At 41.2% G+C, this 20,296-nt stretch overlaps 1 protein-coding gene across 4 annotated transcripts in view; it reads right to left on the reverse strand.

The window, feature by feature from the left end:
- The window catches only part of PTPRC (protein tyrosine phosphatase receptor type C), a 120,216-nt gene that overhangs the window by 54,177 nt on the left and 45,743 nt on the right, over nt 1–20,296 (reverse strand). For 2 of the 4 annotated variants that reach the window (XM_067027438.1, XM_067027439.1), the window contains exons 3-7: nt 15,099–15,125; nt 5,374–5,451; nt 4,191–4,220; nt 2,087–2,269; nt 767–895 (exon numbers count right to left, since the gene is read on the reverse strand). In XM_067027438.1, coding sequence (XP_066883539.1) covers nt 767–895; nt 2,087–2,269; nt 4,191–4,220; nt 5,374–5,451; nt 15,099–15,125 — 447 coding nt within the window. Of the gene's footprint in view, nt 1–766; nt 896–2,086; nt 2,270–4,190; nt 4,221–5,373; nt 5,452–6,238; nt 6,383–11,414; nt 11,607–15,098; nt 15,126–20,296 lie in introns of all 4 variants that reach the window. The other 2 variants (XM_067027437.1, XM_067027444.1) reach the window with 2 other exon arrangements.

Genomic DNA, 20,296 nt, shown 5'->3' on the forward strand with positions numbered 1-20,296 from the left:
TGATTCTAAGCAGTATCATACTCCATCCTTGTGTGAGAGTCTGTGTGGGTTTTTTTTGTCTGCCTGTCTTGCCAAATATGGCTTAGCAGATAGCTTTATGCCAAGGGGGGGGAGATTTCATCCCAATAAATTCAAATGAAAATAAATTAAAAGTTATTAAATCATTAAAAAGAAATGCTATCTCAATTATTCCCCCTTCCATGAACCCAAATTCATATTCCTAGAAGCACTTATTATTCTTTCTCTACTTTCATTTTATCTAAATCTTCTTGTAGTTGTTTATAAATGTTGTTGATGGAGGGCTGACAAAGTAAACTCTTGGAATCACGTGAAATTATCGTTGTTTTCCCTTTCATTCTAAGAGTATGTGTACCATAATTTTTTATAACTCTCTTCTCTGGTAATATTTTCAACAATACCTCGTGTATAGCAGTTGCCAAGAAAATTCTTATGAATTAACTGATATTGTTATTTCAAAAAATATTTTTCAGGTGGAGTATTGTCTATTTTGTGAATTTGAGTTGTATAGAGAATACTATGATTCCAAACATATCATGGACTCTGTGTGTGTGTGTGTGTGTGTGTGTGTGTGTGTGTGTGTGTGTGTGAGAGAGAGAGAGAGAGAGAGACTGAAAAAGAGAGAGTCGAAGAAGGAAGGAAAGTAAGAAGGAAGGAAGGATGAAGAAAGGAAGGAAAGACTAGATAATATCTAGAAAAACTTCCCACTATAGAAAAAAACCTCCTCTGATCAATGTTAAATTCTTACCACATTTAAATTTATATGTTATTTTCTTTTTATCACAAGTAAAATTTTTACTGATTTCCCACTTTAAACAAAGAGAGGTATTTGCCTTTTCAGGTTCTACACACTCATTCAGCTGAAAATGTTTATGACCTGTTAAGAAAAAGATACAAAAATAGATGATTAATATTTCATACTGTGTGCTTTATGCTCAATTACAGTCATTGAAATTATATTCACGATACAGAATCTGGCAAGAATTTAGATTACTTTTGAAAAAAGTCTAATAACTCTCAGGGTTTTGAATTTCTTGATTCTTTAGTTTATTCTTTTTTTAACATCACACATATTGGTAGCATTTCACTTATAATTTATGCTACTTTACAAAAAATGGAACCCAAGGAAACGTCTAGCTACAATTGCATTTTTTGCACATTTTAAAAGGCTCACTCCATTTTGTTTTCTTAGTTGTATCTTCAATTTTTCATTTACTCTGATTTTTTTTCATCGCATGATCATTACACAGAGCATGGGGGCTTCACTCTGGGGAATGTATTGTTTTAAATTGTCATTTTCCGTTTTTAATTGATCATTTATTCCAGTAACATTTAGAGAAAAATGAATAAGTTAAATGGCATTCTTGCAAAAACATCAGATATTTAACCTATTTAAATATTAATAAGTCAATCAATGATCTTGAATTATTAAAAGCTGTGAGAGATTCAACAAACTTACACAGTCCCTGAATCCCTTTTAGAAAATGCATTTTGTGAAGGTAGCTTCTCTGAAGTCAGCTGGGTACCTTAGTCTCCTCTTTCCCGGCAGTAGCTTAGGTACTAAAAGCAGCTTGACCGCCTTAACATGACTATAATGCTCCCCATTTTTTTTTTTTTTTTTTTTGGTGAAAGTACTTTTGTTCTTTCCACAAACATCAAATATTTGACTTTGTGTTATTCTCTCAAGATATTCTAGACACACTTGTATTTAAAATGATTTATATATATATATATATGTACACACACATATATAATGACTTGAATTCAGTAGCGGAGAAAAAAGAAAGCTTGTGAATAACCACTCAGTGGGATCAGTGAGATCCAATCGACATGAAGCACTCTGTAAAAGAGGTGTAAGGAGGCAGGTAAGGGATAAACAGTGAAGGCTGCTCTGAGGTTACCGTTTTCACTGGGTCTGGAAAGCAGAAGTCCACACACTGGCCTCCTGCCGCCATCTTTCCCTCAGCGCTGTTCCCCTGCCTACTACCTCCCGTGACCAGTAGGACACGTCACACACAAACCTGCAGTTTTGCTGTAAATGCACGAACAGAAATCAACTGATATTTACCTGGTGGTACCTCGAATGAGTATGTAAATGGAGGGTCACATGAGTCCTCTGAGATATTGACAGTCTTGTGTTCACATTCCTGTAGGCCATAGAACTGCTTTCCCACTTCACTAAGTTTTGCATTATACGTGTTATTTTCCTTGTTATATAAGTACTGCACAGAGATACCTGCACTTTTTTCTTCTGAAAGAAAATAACATAGTGAAGCTTATCTTTTATTTTTCAGAACGAATAAACCTATATTAAATCCAAACTCCTTAATGTATATTTTTTAAAATATCCAGAATCACCAACAAAATAACCTCAGGAACATAAAAGAGAAAAGGGACATATCAGTGCCTCCGTGTTATTCTTTCGTGATTCCCTTTTCATCACTGTCCCGTCAAAGACCTCAGCTTGTGAGTTTGTATTTGGATGATACTTGGATTAATGTCTGTCTTCCTAACTGGACTGTAAATTCCATGAGAGAAAAACCCCATCAATTTTGACTATCGCCATAAATCCAGATCCTTGTGTAAAACCTGTCATCAGAAAGGGCTCAAATACGGTTGAATTACACAGAAATGAACAACGCATCTGACAAATTTCTTCTTCTTGCTCTATCATTTCCCTTGCTTTCTAAAGTGTAGTATCTGATTATCTCTTTCTCCCAATACGGGGAACATTAATTACTTAGGGAGCAGAGGCCTCGTTATTCCTTTACTTGTGTAAAATTAGTGAGAGCAACTCCTCCTAAGCACTTTCTCTGAGTGTCACCTCGCACTCTTCCCTTTATTTAAAGACTCTATTGACTCGTAAAAATAGCTTTTCAACACCCTTTCACTTATTCACTCATTTTTGGTACAAAAAAATATGAAGTCTTCATATCGCTTAAGACACTGTCCCAAGCACTAGGAATACAAACGATCCGCTGTTGGAACTATAGAATCTAACATGCAGACAGGCACAGGCACGGACTAGAGAAAACCCCAAAATCAGATGATGCACAAAATAATACAGGGCTAAAGAGGCAGAGAAGTCTGTTCAGACTTCAGGACCAGAAGGGGTGCTCCAGAGAGGTGAGTCAGTTTGCATTTAAAATATGAGCAGGACATAGCGAAATTGATGGGGGAGGGAGGTGACGGAAGAGGATGCATTCCAAGTGTAGAGGAAGAAGAACAGGGGTGAACACAGGGGCAGGAAGAAACATGTGTTAAGAAATGGAGCACTTCCATGTTACTCAAGTGCAACGTGTAAGGAGGCAATAGGGCAAGAGGAACCTGGTCATCAAGATCATATTAATTAATCAAACATACAAAGGCTGATATCTGCACTAAATATACAGAGAGCTACTGAAGGTCGGGACTCCAGCGGTGAGATTTAGAAACACGTAGAGGGGTGAGCCCTGGCCACGAAGAAGGACTCTGCTTCCACTGAGAACAGAGGAAAAAAACGGGAAAAGGATGGATACAGACTGTTCTCAAGCATCGGCTTCGAGCCGAACCCTGGCGAGACGGAGAGACGTTTACTTTCTGATGAGCCCTGAAGGTATTATTCACATTTCGTATTTATCATTACACAGAATATCCTCTCCCAACCCCTACACAAACTTTTGCTATCATCCCATTTTACAGATACGCAAACTGAAGTTAAGTGGCTCCACCCAAGTTGTTTAGCGAGTAATTTTCAATCCTGATCCTCAAAACTAGGTCTGAGTGTGACATCAAAGCTTCTTGTCCTTAAGGACCCTGGCTCTTAAGAGTTGGGGCTAATCGTTGGTGAGAAATTAGAGCCAATGAGTTTAGCCTGCTGGGGGCGGGGGGGGCGGTCTTCAAAGCTTGTAATAAAGAAGGAAATCATTAAAGTGATATATGTTGGGCTTCCCTGGTGGCGCAGCGGTTGAGAGTCCGCCTGCCGATGCGGGGGACGCGGGTTCGAGCCCCGGTCCGGGAGGATCCCACGTGCCGCGGAGCGGCTGGGCCCGTGAGCCGTGGCCGCTGCGCCTGCGCGTCCGGAGCCTGTGCTCCGCAACGGGAGAGGCCACAACAGTGAGAGGCCCGCGTACCGCAAACAAACAAACAAACAAGAAAAGTGATATATGTTGCCCCTCGGTAGACAAACTTACCACATGATGGCTTCCGTGTAGTAGGAAGATCTGTAATGGAAAAAAAAGAAAATATGCAAATTATTAAAACTGCATTTGAGAATAGCTCCGCTCTAGCCACTGGGAGGAAGGATGGTTTATAATGTTTCATCTTCATAAACTATAGAATCTACCGAGTTAGGTTTCACAGATAATGCAGAGTTTGCAGTGCCTGTTCCCACGTTTGGATCTCAAAACGTCAAAGGTTGTAAACCAACGAGCTAGTTCTATAAAACGTTTTCATGAATTTACCCAATAAACACAACTGTGATAATACAATTGTAAGACTTTTGGGCACACATCTGATTATGGAACGGTGGCGTGGTTGGCTATTTACGCAGCCAGAAGTATTTTAAAAGTCTCCCTCCCCTTGATTAATCTCAAAATAGGTTTATATAATTATAACCCCTAGAAAGTTCAGTTTACTCCTTTGTTTACAAAAGCTAAAAAATAAAATCAGCAAATAAGCAAGGGCTGCTTCATTGTCTGGTTTAACTTTTGTAAGCTCTTTGGCCATATATACTAAATCCAGGGTAACACATTGTTCTGTCCACCACCTGAGACCTATGTTGTGTGAGCATATGTATTTAACGGAAGAATTGGGTGGAAATAGGGTTTGTGGCTGGTCTTTGAGACGGAGAACTTGTAGGGAGAAGAGCGTCCTCGCAGAGGCTCTGAATGGCTGGTCCGTCGCAGACTCTACCACCTCCTGGACGTTCATTCCCTGAACGGAGCCCCCCCACCTCTGTCTCCACATCCCACGTGTGCGTCTGGGGCTCTGCGATCGCCCCTCTGGCACTGACCTCTTGGAACAGAGAGCCCCACCGAGAGAATTGTTCTTTTTCATACCAAATCCGAAACCCACTCTTAGAAGTCCCAGTATAGCTGGTCGTTTCTGCGCGTTTTCATCGAGTACACAACTCTTGGGGTACGCTACAACCACGATGTAAGAGGTTATCACAGTAACACTGGCCCTGATCTCATCGGCTGTGGCACTGCGGAAACGGATCCGTGTTTTGGACTAACTGCCCTTCCACAGCCCTCAGGACGAGAACGCTCAACTGAGCTTCTCGAAGAAAGAGCCCAGGGCGGAGCCTACGGAAGGCCCTTCAATGAGCGCGTCTCAAGCACGTGGTGGTGGCCTGACTAGGGGTCAGGTTGTCACCTGTTGTGAGATCTGTTGTAGACACCATGGTTCTTGCAGGGGTCGGAGAGGACGGCGTAGTGGACGCATTGAGCACATCTGCAAGGGAATGAACAGAGGGTCACAGTTAACGAGTTTGTCATATCGAGGGTCGAGGGCAAAACTCTTTAGCAAAGATGATTTCTTCACTGAATCTTTGCTAGAGGCTTCCTCCTCGTTTGAATGGACACTTGCTTGTTTTTAAAATAAGAAAGTGAGTCAAAGATTTGTCTACACGTGGCCCTTTAAGATGACTAAGAGTGCAAACAATTGGAACTAGACATTGTATACGTTGAGAAGAAACTATTCATTCCTTAGCGTAATTCTGACATGTGCAATCTCCCCCAAACTACCTCTCATCCTGTTACAACTCTCCTTCTTTTAATTACTAACAAGGGTACCCGCTACCCTTTTGTACTATTCAGTTCATACGAGGCTTTTTACATATCCATCTTTTCCTATCAGTCCTATGAAATGAGTGTTATTATACCCATTTTTACAGAAAGAAAAACTGACACACAGAAAGTCTAAGTAACTTGTCCTAAAGTCAACTGGAAAGTTGAAGAGGCTGGATTTGATCTCAGGGCTATAGGACATTAAAGTTTGTTATCTTTCTTCTTCACCATGAACTTTTATAATATAAATGATAAAATAAAATATGTCCATAGAAAGCTTACTGGTAAGGTTTTTTGTTTTTTTTTTTCCTAATTTAGTATCTCTGTGTGAAAATGTGTAAAACAGACAACCCACAGTCATATTTGGTGTGAAATAACAGAGCTGCATGACAGTTTTCAAGTTTCCATTTCATTATCCAGAACCTAAAACACCTAGAGCATCACGGTCAAACCTGAGGCACTGTTCTGGGTGGTCGAGTTGGCGATGTGCGCAGGTGAGGAAGTGGGACGGCTGTGTGCAGGGCTGAGAGTGGTTACTGGTGGGAAAGCTGTGTCTGCGAGCAAGGTGCTGGGTGTAGTCCTCTCTCCTCGAGCCCCTGCAATCACAAAGGCCATCAGCATTCCTGCCCCACAAGGGCAGGGGCCACACAGCCCACAGGGGCATGTTTATTACTAGAGGCTAAGGCCAGGGCTTCCCTAGTGGTGCAGGGGTTAAGAACCTGCCTGCCAAGGCAGGGGGCACGGGTCTGAACCCTGGTTCAGGAAGATCCCACATGCCACGGAGCAACGAAGCCCATGTGCCACAACTACTGAGCCTGCGCACCACAACTACTGAGCCCACACGTCACAACTACTGAAGCCCACACACCGCAAATACTGAGCCCACGCTCCACAACTACTGAGCCTGCGCTCTAGAGCCTGCGAGCCACAACTACTGAGGCCACATGCCACAACTACTGAACCCACGTGCCGCAACTGCTGAAGCCCACGTGCCTAGAGCCAGAGCTCCGCAACAGAAGCCACCGCAGTGAGAAGCCCACGAACCACAACGAAGTGTAGCCCCCGGCTCGCTGCAGCTAGAGAAAGCCCATGCACAGCAATGAAGACCCAAGGCAGCCAAAAATAAACTTAAAAAAAAAATCACTTTAGAAGCTAAGGCCGGGCAGTAGACACTCAAGCACTCCTGCTACCTCACAACCTACGCGTCTACAAATTGGGATGAAAAGTAACACGGCTTACGGGAGAGATGAGTTTAAAGGCAGACACCTCAGAACCTATGTAGCTTTGGCATCACAGCACACATTTTAAAAGTATCTGGGACCTCGGGAGAAAGCCTGGACCGCCCAGGGAGGCCAAGCCTCCTGGCGGGGGGCTGCCTTAGGCAATACTGAAAATGCACAGAGTGGGTGCTGCTGGCTGGCGCACGGACCACAGAGCTGGACGTGAGCTCTGCGGGCAAAAGGCTGCTGCGGTGAGGTTACCACAAGAGGAACCGCCGCCCGGCCCCGCCAAGCGCCGTGGGGGCGGTGCACCTCTCTGGGGAGGGACCCCTGAGTGCAGGTGCTTCCCTCCGATTTTCTGAAAATAGAGCTGAAGGGGATTCCGCCTGTGCAGCTGCTGAGCTGGAAGATTGTTCTCTTTCCAGCTGAAGGCCACAGTATGCTACCTTCACTACGGAGGATCCCCTTGCCGGGAAAAAAGCCAACTGGTTTAGAGCCCAGCAACTTCCCACTATATTGACAGCATCTCCTTCCTTTCCAATTACAGATGAGCTAGTGGATATAGAACCAAGCGTTGTCGCCGATAAAAGCCCGCCCTGCATTTGGTTGGGACTTTTCACTGTCAAGGTTCAAAGCGCCCACGGCATGTCACGTCTTTCCTCCCACGCACAGACGCCACACCCAGCATCACAGCACAAGCGAGCCACGTGTATTCGCTGGGTGCCAACTGGGCACCCAGCACTATGCTCGTCGTCCCGACAGAAGCCAAAGAAATAGGGCTATAGCTCCTCGGTGAGTTTTGTGTGGTTATTTCACTGTCGCGATGCCTGGGGCCGCCGGTTCAACGGTGTGAGGTGGGTCCTGCACCTGCAGTCACGTGCTCAGTGTTTCAGCCGAGTGACACATGACGCCTATGCGTCCCCCAAATGGCTCTGACGCGAGCCCTCGGGCGCCCTCCAATCACACACACCCATGCCACTAGGACTGAACATGCATCTACTAAATTTTGAGTTTGGGTTCTCAGCTCAGTCTGCAAAAACCACTGAACCCCAAACCTAACTAAACCACAGAACAGGATGAATAACTTAATCGTCAGTTCCTCAGGTCGGGGTCCTCAGTGGAAGCCTCCCACAGAACCAGGAGAGGAGGAGAAGATGCATTTTTTTTAAATCCTTTAAAAAAAAAATGGTAGGCACACAGCTGGCCTGCTGCAAATTGTGAAATCAGCTAGGCTTGACTTTAGCCTTCCTCCACATTGTTTTCTACTCGTTGTTTCACTAGCTCCTTCTCTCTGCCCCTCCCCAAGATCCCTGGTCCTCAGGCCGTTCTGAGGTCTCCCACCCTCACCCTCTACACATCCCCGACCTTCCCTCTTCATAGGAAAACTACTCTCCCTGGTTTAGTGATCTCGGCGATGGCTTAGGAGCGACAATTACAAGTTGAATGAGGTTAATTAATCCTAATAGATTTTTAATGCGTGGAATTAGCCACTGGGAGAGGAGGAAGTCCTTGATGGGGCAAAGCAGACTAAATTGTGTGAGAGCAGCCTCCCAGGTCAACCCTCCTTAGCTTTTTCCCAGATCCCTCCCATCCACAACTTCTGTGGATTTGCTAAAAGCTCCAGATCTTTTTACTGCTGTTCCCATGGCAGCCAGAGTGAGTGAAATGGAGCAGGGAAACGAGGGCAGCTCTTTGCCTAGCTGTTTAAGCTTCCTGGATTGCCTGTCATGATTTTTTATGCCGAAGGAGCAGTTTTAAGACTTCCAAATAATAATTATTCTATCTGATACCCTTGGTTTCCCCGTTGGAGCCATACTTAAAACAAGGCCACTTCACTGCCAGGCTCCCCATTCATATCTTTAATTTTCAGTCACTCAGGTCACTGAGTGTACACATGTGGCTGTGTGCATTTGTAACCTGAGAAACATGCTTGTTTTTTTAGGATAAAAAGGGGCACCGTGAACTGATTAGACACCGATTTTGGAAAGACCAGGGAGGGGATATTTTGCAGTTTTTATAACTAGAGATGCTGAACTGAAAGAATCCTGATGTTTGAATGGAGAATATGAGCATCTATTTTTTTTCATTCTTTTAAAACCCATGTATTTGTGGTTATAACTTCTCAGTGCCCTTTACTGATAATGTACACATGCTACTCTGCACTGTTTTGTTTAGGTAGGAGGTCTTTAAGGAAAGAATCCGTGCATATATTCTTTATTACTAGCAAGAAGTTTTCACTGCAGCATTATACTTGCCTAAAATATACACAGACATATAAAGCCCTGACTAACCCCCTGAACAGGTTTTTCCTGTATTCTCATAATTCTCATTCTTTATCAATCCATCACTATTCCAAGGACCTTTGTTAGGTGCCCTCTTGGAATAGGGGTAACTCTGAAAGTTTGAAATTCCAAATCCATCCACCAGCAAATGCTAAACGTGGAACAGTCTGGTTGGAGTCCCTCACTCTGTACTTAGACGGTGTTCATGCGCCCTTGGTATTTGCACAAGGCTGAAGGAGCCAGAAACTGGACTTGACATTCCTACCCAGAGCTGGGGTGAGTGCAGAGAGGCACCCGCGGGTCTGCAGGAGACGGCAGTGAGGCGTCTGTGCTGATTAACCTCTAAGGTAGGAAAGCGAGATCATTGTATCACTGTCTCCCCACTGCAGGAGAAAAATTTAAATACCCGGAAGTTATAAGGAGCAAACTGTTATTATAGTTTTTACCAAACTGTGAAACGGCCTAGTCTGCTCAGGTGCAAGCCTGCTCATCTTTAAGTTCACCTGCCAGAAGGGTAGCACCCGCGTGCTCATCTACACATCTCGGAGCCTGTCTGGGTTGGTGCAGCCATAGGTGTTTCCAGCTGGCTTTTGTGACTTCCGACTCACTATGAGCTTTTGGAATTCTCTATCAAGTCCACAGCTGAAGGTGAGGACATTTCCTTGTAGGCAGACTAAGCAAAGAATCCCCCAATACACAAGAATCTCTTACACGAGGGAAAGACCAGAAAAAATGTGCGAGAGATGTAAGAGACGATGGCCAAATAGTGTATGCAAGGATGCTCATTATTATGAAAAAAAGTTTAATGTAAGTCAAAGCATAAATCAAAATGAAAAATGTTTATCATACGGGCAGAGTTTTAAAAGATGGATAATAGCTAGTGTCAGAAGTGATATGAGGAAACACACACTCACAGAATTATATGCTGAGAGTCTGGAAGACAGTAGCATGAAAAGTTCTACCTATAGCCATCGGTTCCCTCATCCTCACATTCCTGTTGTTAAAAGGAATTCAAACACTTGCAATGTTCAGATAGGTCCCAGCCACCTCTGCTGCCCTCTGGTAGCAGGGAAAATGGGGTGAAGATTAAATATACATTTGCTGTGACTGATATGAAAGGCACTGAACATTTATTCAGCCACTTACCACAGCCAATAAAGTTCATCCGGATGGCACTCAAAACACCGCGTGTACCCATCACCCGGGAGTGTGATGGTGTTACCTGTGCTTGCGTTTCAAGTGAAGATTGACGACCTTATTGAACAAATATCGTAATCTTTTTAAACAGAACATGTCTATTAACCAGTTTCCCTCAGAAAGTGGCACACAGCACATTATTGAGGAAAAGGCAGGAACAAATCTCAGGACGGTCAGTTTATGTACCAGATACACTTGTGGACCTAACATTGAACAGAGAACGAGCGGATCAATGGTGTCCCTGGATTCTAGGAGCAACAGAGCTTTTCCCCAGCAGAAATACCACCCATGTCACTCTGATATTTTGCTACGAGCAGGACCACATCATCTTAAATTCTACCATTGGGACTCACAACCCTAATTAAATATTAAAAAAAAAAAAACAGTGCAAATATCCCTGGAAGAAATCCAAATAGCAAAGCTGAATTATGAACCCTCAGTGTGCTTTTTTAAAAAAATAATAAATTGTCTCCAATAATTTTCTGATATTGAGGATCTGGGATTGAACCAAGAAAAAGTCTACTTTGAGGTAAGAGCTGGGGAGTGCAAGACCAACAAAGACCTGAAAGAGGACATTCGGACCTCCCCGGGGCTACAGAAAACTTAGGTGAGCAAGGAACCAGGAACCGGATACAGCACGTGGGGATCAGAGGACCCCAAGCACCGCCTCTGTCCCCCGTCAACACACCCTGATTTTACTTAGGGGGACTTCCCTCCCTCCCCTTCTCCGTAACAACAGGCTTCGTGACTTTAGCCGGCCAATATGTCATTAACACCTAGATGTTCTACGTTTTACACACTTTAGTAAAATCTCACACGTGGCAACTGAACGTAATGTAAACTGTTCCGATCACTTTAAAATTTAAAAAGCAAAAACAAAGAGAGACAAGTTTTTCCCTCATCCCGTCTCAGTTAAGATCGCTGCAAACCTGTCACAGCACTAGCATTATCCCAAGAGTTCAGGAATGCTTCCGTGGTGGCACTTTCTGAGCTAGGAGGAGACGTGGTCTCTGAGGAGTCATTTCCTCGTTCAGAGATGCTTGCGAGTGAGAATGCAGTGGTGTGAGCAGGCAAGGGCTCGCCTGGAGGTAGAGGAGAGGGCTCGCCGGTTGTGCTCAGTCCTGTCACGTCCGTGGGAGATGGAGGGGGGAGAAAATAAACATGTGAGTCATACCCTGAATCATATCATCTGAGCCAGCTAACCCCCCAGCCCATTACTGCACGTACATAAATATGCCTACCTATACGTGTGTATATACACACACACCATACAGATATGAGTTATGGGGTGTGTGTGTGTGTGTGTGTGTGTATGGGGGGTGTGTATATTTGACAATGCGTACACATGTATGCACATGCATATGTACAAATATAGATGCATCCAGAGGGATCGATGGAATATATAGACTTAGACAGAAAGCACGCTGCAGAACAGGGGCTAAAGGTGGAAATGGGGCAATGAGGTGAAAGCACCTATTCGCTGCCCTCTTCTCACTTCCCTGGTGTATTCTCAACTGTCCAAAGCGATTGGGTTCAAAAGGATGAAACACCAGGCGTAAAGATGATTAAAAGAAATTGTGAAAGATCGATCAACGAAGAAAAGAATAAAGAAAGATAAAGTTGGAAGGGGATTATTAGGAAGGCTAGCATTCCAGGAGAAGAAAATGAAAGACAAGAGTTCTAGATGCACACAGTGATTTTTTTCTCTTAATCAATCAAATTCAAACAAAGCAAAGACCAAGCAAAAGACTGGAAAACAAAATTCACAGACAAGTATACAGATGACCCAAGTCTACAAAAATGTTTTTTTCATGATAACCAAAGAAACACAATTTGAGATACTGATAGAACTTTTTCCCCAGTTTCAGTTCACTCCAGGAAAAAGAAAACTGTGGCAAGAGAAAAGAAAACTGTGGCAAGGGTGTGGTGAAGTAGGTCTGGGCACAGCTGAGATGAGCACACACATGGAAAAACGTGCCTGCAGAGCAAATGAGCACCGCGTACTAAAGGCCTTTACATTTGTGCGCTCTCTTATTCAGAAAGTGGATTTCTTTATCTCAAAGAATGGGAAAGTACACCAGTTAAAAAAAAGAAATATGTTGTGCTCTCTGAATATTAGGATTATGGAGGTGCATTTTTTTCTGAAATATCTGTTTAACATGTGTTTACTTCTATGAATAGCAAATTTTGTTTTGCAATATCTAATTAATAAAAAAAATTGAGTTCTATCACACAAGCATTTTAATTAACTCAGTTCGATAAGATTGGACAAGTGAGAATGACACACATATGGGAAAAGGGAGAGAATGGGGGGCGAATCAGAAAAGGAGCAGAAGTGCTAAGAAGAGCAGAACTAAGAACGGAAACGGAAGATCACTGAGTGGAGAGTTAAGAAATGGAAACGTGTCTACGTATAACTGATTCACTTTGTTACACGGCAGAAACTAACACACCGTTGTAAAACAATTATACTCCAATAAAGATGTTAAAACAATAAAAAATAAAATAAAATAAAATAAGAAACGGAAACAGAAACGACACAAGGAAGTCCCAGCTTTATTCATTAATGTTGAAGGTGATGTGAAATCCATTTCTACTAAGTACCCATAAAACCCATCTGAGCTGCATGGAATTGCCTCGACATCAGTGTACACGAAAGATCACAGAACTATTCTGGGATTACAGAAATCCAAAGAGATAGGACAGCTGTTATATGTGTTCTTTTCCAAAGAAAAATTCCAATCCCTAAAATTTCATAGCCTAATAACTCACAAATAAATGTTTTTATTAACAAACTTGTACCCATAATTACATGTCAACATGTTCAGCTAAGTAACAAGCAAGTGGTGCCTTCCTGTCTTCAGCATCAAATCCTAAATCTAACTTTAGTGTTCTCTCATTGTTACAGTATATACTGAGGAAAAGGAGGGGAGGTGGGTTGGTGGGAGAGACTGGAGGGAGACAGGGATGGGGAGAGAGAGAGAAGACGGAAGGGTGGGAGGAGCTTAAAATTCTGTCCAATAACATTTATTCACATTCAACATTATAGACGACCAATTATTCGTTTTTTGTTTTCAGGTTAAACCAATTTTGGTGTCGGCAAAGTTCCAATGATCCCATTTGCTTTGAGGAAACTGTTGCAACTTTCTCCCTTTGTCACCCCCTCCATGCCTTTGCTAGATTTGAATTCCAAAGAGGGAAAATCACTGCAAATATCTCATATAACAGTGCTTTACTGTTTTGAAGAATAGCATTCTTCAAAAGTAAGGATTACTTCTAGTCAAGAGCAAATTCAATTCATGGTGTATGAAGAAAGGCTGTTTGGAGAACCACCCTCCACCGAGAAGCCTTAACATCCTTGCAGACATTCTAAAGCTCCATGCACATTCCCTCACTTCATAAATAAGAACTGAATTTAGGATGAGAAAACATGCTCCAGTTGCCAATTCCACATTGCCCCTGTGCTCCCACTTTGGAGAGATACCTGTTTCCACTGATCACATTCTCCTTGGCAGTATTTGGGAGAGAACGTTCTGATTTGCATTGGGGGCCACTATTTTAACTTACCTGATTTCACCATTCGCGGGCTTGTTGTGATAGAGTCTGGGCAGAGATCGGGACACTCTCTCAATAAGGTGAGGGTCACCTACTGTTTTAAACCTTCAGTCCCCTTTCTACTCCCTCCTATTCCCCTTCTGCAAAAGTAACCTGTTTCTATGGTTGAGATGAATTTACTCTTCCGTAAAAGGTGGAGATGCTGAGTTGCATGTCTTTAGGTGGCATAAACCAATCACAGTCTGCTATGCATCAATGACTTTAATATATTTATAAAACCTCTCTGCCATGGTAGAGTTTCTTTAATAATCCACTTCTCAGAATATTTTGAATGTGCCTCAGTAGAACTGTGCATTATAATTGTTAAATCAAGGTTATCTTAAGGGCTTTACTTATCTTCTTAATGCATAGTGTCAACCATATGATTAATCAGGACATCAATAATATATTTTCAATAACAATATCATTTAAGTGGTGTAATTTATTTTTAACCAGATCTAATTTTTCTCTCTTCTTTGACACTTGATATATATGAATTTATTGTCAGCATCTTCATTGCTTAAATGTATCTCAGGATTAGGACACTTGTTAAGACAATTCAATTGTACTATCGAATTTGGAAATGATTATTACAAAATATCTCAATATTGTCAAAACTTTTCTCTTGCAGGAATTTATATAGATATATAAAGTTACGTTTAGAATTCTAATTTCTCATATAGTTCCTTAACTATGAAGTTTTGCAACCTAACTAAAATAAATTGATTTATTTATAGTGGTAAAATTTAAAAAGAGATTGGAAACCTGCTATGTGATTTACTGTCAGGTGTAAGAAAAGCTGTAATTTATACACAATAATACATCTACAAATAAAAATATGTTCAGGTAGTTATCAAACTTTATATCTTACAAGCAGGAATGTTAATAAAACAAGAGAATGTCAAGGACTATTCATGATTATAAAGTTGTCCTTACAAAACGATTTCACTAGAAAATAATAGAAAATTCTATCAATGTTAAATATATAAACTTGGCAAAATTAAGTAAAATGTAAATACCTTGAGTGGAAGGAGTGGTCTTTTGTCCTGCAAAAAGGAAAACAGACATCTCTTAGAAAGTTTCAAACTTCATACATACATATGTAAATATAAATTAGATTTGCAAGGGAGAAATGAGACCTGAAAACAACGGCTATGGGACAAAACCCAAGAGCGAACATTAGAGACTAGGTAAGGAGACTGAACTTTTTCCTGAGTGACGGAATCCATTAATATAGAGGAAAAATCAAATAGTAGATTTGATGACAGAGAAAAGAGAAATCTTAATGGTACCCATACTAGCTCCATCACTAATTCCACAGACCACTATAATCTATTGTTCGAATCTATTAATTTTTTGCCACTGAAATACATAACACAGATGACATAGAGCATTTTATAATAAGGAATTATAATTGATCACATATTTATTGTGGACACGAGAAAAGACATGATGGGACAATGAGGAAGCCATTTCTTTTTCACCTAAGAACTATGAATACTAGAATAAATATGCTAGAAATGTTTCCAACCAGTAGACCACGTATCAGGCCACATTTGTGTCAAATGCCCCAGCGATACTCATTTAATTCCAACTGGTTCGAAAGAAATGCATTTCTTTAAAGGAAATAGGCGATGTTCAGTATCTTAGTCTAAGTTTGGAAAAGGAGACCAAGGAAAGTTACCAAAATGAAGAAGACAGTTACTAGAGATTGGTCTTTTTTAAGGAACATTTCAGAAACTATATTTTATTACTAATTGCTAATGTGTATTGAGTGTTTACTGGGTACCAGGAGGTACGCTAAGCCTTTTGCTTGTATTTTCTTTCTGAAGCATCAAAGCAACCCTCAAGAGCTCAGAGAAGACGGATGCCTTGACCGAGCTCTCAGGACTGGTCCAGGCTAGCCAGGGCTTGACCCCGAGCCCGTCTGACTCTGCAGGCCATCTCTCCACCCTCCGGCATCCTGCTTTCCCCATCAACTTGGCCCTCTAGCCTTTCTCTCCATTTGACCTTTCAGCCAAGAAATTCTTTTAGCCAGTGTTTTAGGTTCCATAGAGATCAGTGTTTATGAAAAGCTCAGAAGCTGAGTAAAGAAGCATCTTAATCAGGATCGGACCTCAGAGTAAATGACTCATAGTGTTACAAAAGCTAAAATAAACTTGACCCTAAACATAGACATTCAGACTAAATTATAGTTTGCTAAGTGAATGCTCTCTGTATGGTACAGACCAATATCAGAAAATTCAGTGGTGTGTCAATTTAACTTACTACAGGATATTATTTTGACGGGAAAGGCAACCAAACAACAGTAACATCAACAAAAGAATTACAACTCACACAGCTCTTGTTTAGCTGTGAAGAGGCTTCTGGAGCTCGGGAATAGAATAATAACATACCTGTATATCTATATATCTATAAGTTATCTATCTGTACCTATATCTACATATTTCTGGTCTAATCATGGTCTCATATCCAACATTGCCCCAAATCCTTTAACCTTCAATGCAACAAAATTCAGCATCCATGGAAAACAACATAATATCTAAACATTGATCACACTTCCTTTCTTCTCTGTTCCTGTTTATTTCCCATAAAATCTTCTCAAATTGAATATGCATTTTCTTTTCTATCCATGTATCTCAGAATCTGATGCTAAATTCATCCACTGAGTGATTTTTAGTGTATTAAAACACAGATGCTTATGTTTTATTTCATTTTCTTTATAGAGTATTACACACACACACACAGAGCCTTCGATCTTTTTGAAAGAAAATTCCAAGCCATTCCAAGCCCTCGGCAACACAGTTTACAGTCAGTGTATGACTAAAACCCCTTGTTCTCATGGTCACAAAATCCCTGTAAGCAGATTTGCAGCCTCTGTAACACTTTCAGTCAACATGATAAATCATGTGAAAATTATTTAGGCACTCAAAAAATAGGATAGAAGCACTTGAAAATAAAATTTTACAAATGTAAGCCATTCCCAAATTTAAGCCAACATTTTTAAGAAAATATTCAGGCACTACAGCAATGTAACTGGAAATGACACGTTCGTTTCAATCAGCTATATCCACTAGACTACATACATTTAAAAAAATATTTCAATTAGTTTTAAAAACATCAAAAAATTAACTACACTTTGGAAAGTAGGAACACATACAAAGACAATCTACATGCAATAGACTAGTTATAAATCTAAGTAATATCTAAAGGACATATCCAGCTCCTAAATAATCTGCTGACTTTTATATTAATGTACACTGACAAATACTTCTGCAGAGACTGTCTCTCCGCACAAGATAAAGCAGCGGATGGGAATTCCCCGGCGGTCCAGTGCTTAGGATTCTCCGCTCTCACTGCCGAGGACCCAGGTTCAACCCCTGATGGGGGAACTAAGATCCCACCAGCCCCGAGGTCTGGCAAAAAATAAACAAAAACGAAAAACAATCAGACAAAAACATGGTAAAGTAGAGGATGGGTGAAGTGACTGAAATATTTAGAGGAGACAATATGACCATATGTCTGCATAATCTGTCAACGTCTCGTCACATTTTGTAATTCTTCAAGTGATTTCAAGCGTCCGTTGCATTTCAGACAGTATCAGAAGGTTAGCAAAATCATAGACAGAAGGGGCTGTGCTGAATCCTCATCACCAAACAGGAAGACCCGATGAGACGGGTTGCATGAGGTATTTCACTATGTCACGAGCTACGCATTTGGCCGCTGCGTCTGGTCACAGAGGGACCTGCTCGGCCAGCAGAGGTAATGTGGTCACCTCTGTTGTCTGATTCCGGTGGACAGCCCTGCTGTCTTTATACCCAAGTTTATGTATGACTAGAAGGCAATGATCTACCGAGAGTGGAGTCAGCTGGACCTGGAAAAGCCAACAAAACATCTGCCTAAAGCACTTAGTAACGATGTACAATAGATACCTATTTAAAATTAGGAGACTGTATTACTATAAATAGCATTACAACGTGGGTAGACATTGCAGGCGAACAATGCTGGGAGGGTGTGGAAAACAGGCAAAGAAAGATATGTGAGATCGCGGCAGGAATTAGGAGGTCACAGGCTTAGTTAGGGTGTGACAGTAAAGACAAGGTGTCGGGATTTCTCAAAGTGTGAACCGCATTGAATGGTCTCTTAGAGTCTACACACACATCACAGCCAATAAATATAATAAAAGAGAGCACTGTTATATATCTTGTGTTTCTATATATTATCCTTTGACTTTTACTCCTCTGGGGATCATATTTTCTACACCATTTTTTAACATACATTAAGTGCCTGTTTTCATTATTTAGACAAAGGGCTACTTAGTAATCTTCCAGTAGGTGGCGCCATAGCACCAAAAATCTGCAAATCATGTCCCAGCGGTACAATCCTGCTGTTGCGAATCACCCACGGAATTGACTAGGTACATTAAACAAATGAAAATGCAGCTACCAGACCACTTGATCTTCAGAGCTGTGTTATTCTAACACGTGTCTTGTTATTGAATTTACCTTTCCCAATATGTTTCTTTTACCGCTCAAAATGTTCAAGTGATTGCAAATCAAAGCTACCTTGAAGTTGCACCCCTAAGTCCCACATCAGAGATTTCAGCAAAAACTAAGAATCAATTGACTGAAAATGACATTTCAAAAGACAAGCTTGGGCTTTGAATACCAACTGTTCCCATCACCACCACCACCCTGACCCCCCACTTCCTCAAAAGGAATGGAACACCATTTCCAAAGGGAATTAAATCTGTCTAGTTCAGCAAATGTAAGAAAAGTACAAGGACAGAAGGGTGAAACAGAAGAGATGAAAGAAATGCCGATTCTCAGCATCCAGCCTAAAATGAATGGTCTCATGTTTTGAAGGTTGAGAACGCACACCTGACCTCCATAAACATAAAGGCAATACAAAAATGGAAAAAGCAAATCAAGACAGAAAACACAGGTCAACTAAAACAGATATGTATGGTTTTCCTTGCTTACTAAGGCAGGATACTAATAAAGCAGATAAATAAAAATTAAAAGGATTCTACCTTTACTTATTCTGTAAATGTGATATATGGTCCACAAACAGCAAATCCAATGCATGCATCAAATCACTAAGTATCTGTGGAGTAAGCCCTTTGTGCAAATGACAAACAAAGCATTAGCTGGATTTCAGAGAATCATAGGAAGTAGTCTTTCCTTCCCTCTACCAGTAAATTTAATAATTACAGCAAGAGTTTTCTGCAATGTTATGTATCTGACACGATGCAAAAACCTCTTTACGTGTTTTTGCCCTGAATCTTCCCAGCAAGTCAATGAGTTAGCAATTATTTTTCCTATTTTACAGGGAACAAAACTGATACTTCAAGGAGCTTGATCAGTCACAAACCTAGGAAGGGGTAGGTGTGAGAGTCTATCCAATACTAGTTTTCTTATGCTTCATGCAGGATTTGTGTTAAAACATTGCTTGTATTGTTATAAGTGCCTGGAGTCCTGTAGATAAAATAGTTGCTGCTGACCACCAGAAAATAATTTTAGACATTTCAACTGGTATAGAAACATAGGATTTTAATATCTATTGACATGTAGCTCCTTTGATAGATAAGGAAACTAAGGCTCATTGAGTTTAAATGCCTTTCTGATTTCATGCAATTTAGTAAGACCCATGACTTATAAGCTCCATCAATTATGACAGAATTTCAACATACCTATTGGGGAACCTCACTCTTAAATACAATGGGCTTCCAAGAAACTTAGACTGAAGCCTCTAAGAAGAAGGACAGAGACCAAGATAAACAGTAGACAGACCTGGGAGAAACAAGACAGTTCAAGGAGAACACAAACCACTAAAACCAACTATAATTCATCTTCTCAGAAATGAGACACTATTGCATCCATGAACACAACAAGGGATATTAAAAAGGAACATTCCAAGAAGAAGAAAGGGCACTGGCTGAAATCTTTGGAAAAAAGAAAAAGAAACTGCAGGACAACAGACAATACCATTTAGAAATGGTGAAATATCGTTGTGTTTGTGTTTGCTTCTGGGAAGATGGAGGATGAAGAGTAGGAGGGGGGCAAAAGGTCGTCTTACTATGGAACTTACAGTCCTATGTAAACTTCTCACACACACACACACACACACACACACACACTTGAATAAAAACACAAATAAGAAAGATAGGGATCAATTTGTAAAATTCATTTAAGGATAAATAAGGCAAATGCACATG

Source organism: Kogia breviceps, chromosome 1 (genome assembly GCF_026419965.1).
Source record: "Kogia breviceps isolate mKogBre1 chromosome 1, mKogBre1 haplotype 1, whole genome shotgun sequence".
NCBI lineage: Eukaryota > Metazoa > Chordata > Mammalia > Artiodactyla > Physeteridae > Kogia > Kogia breviceps.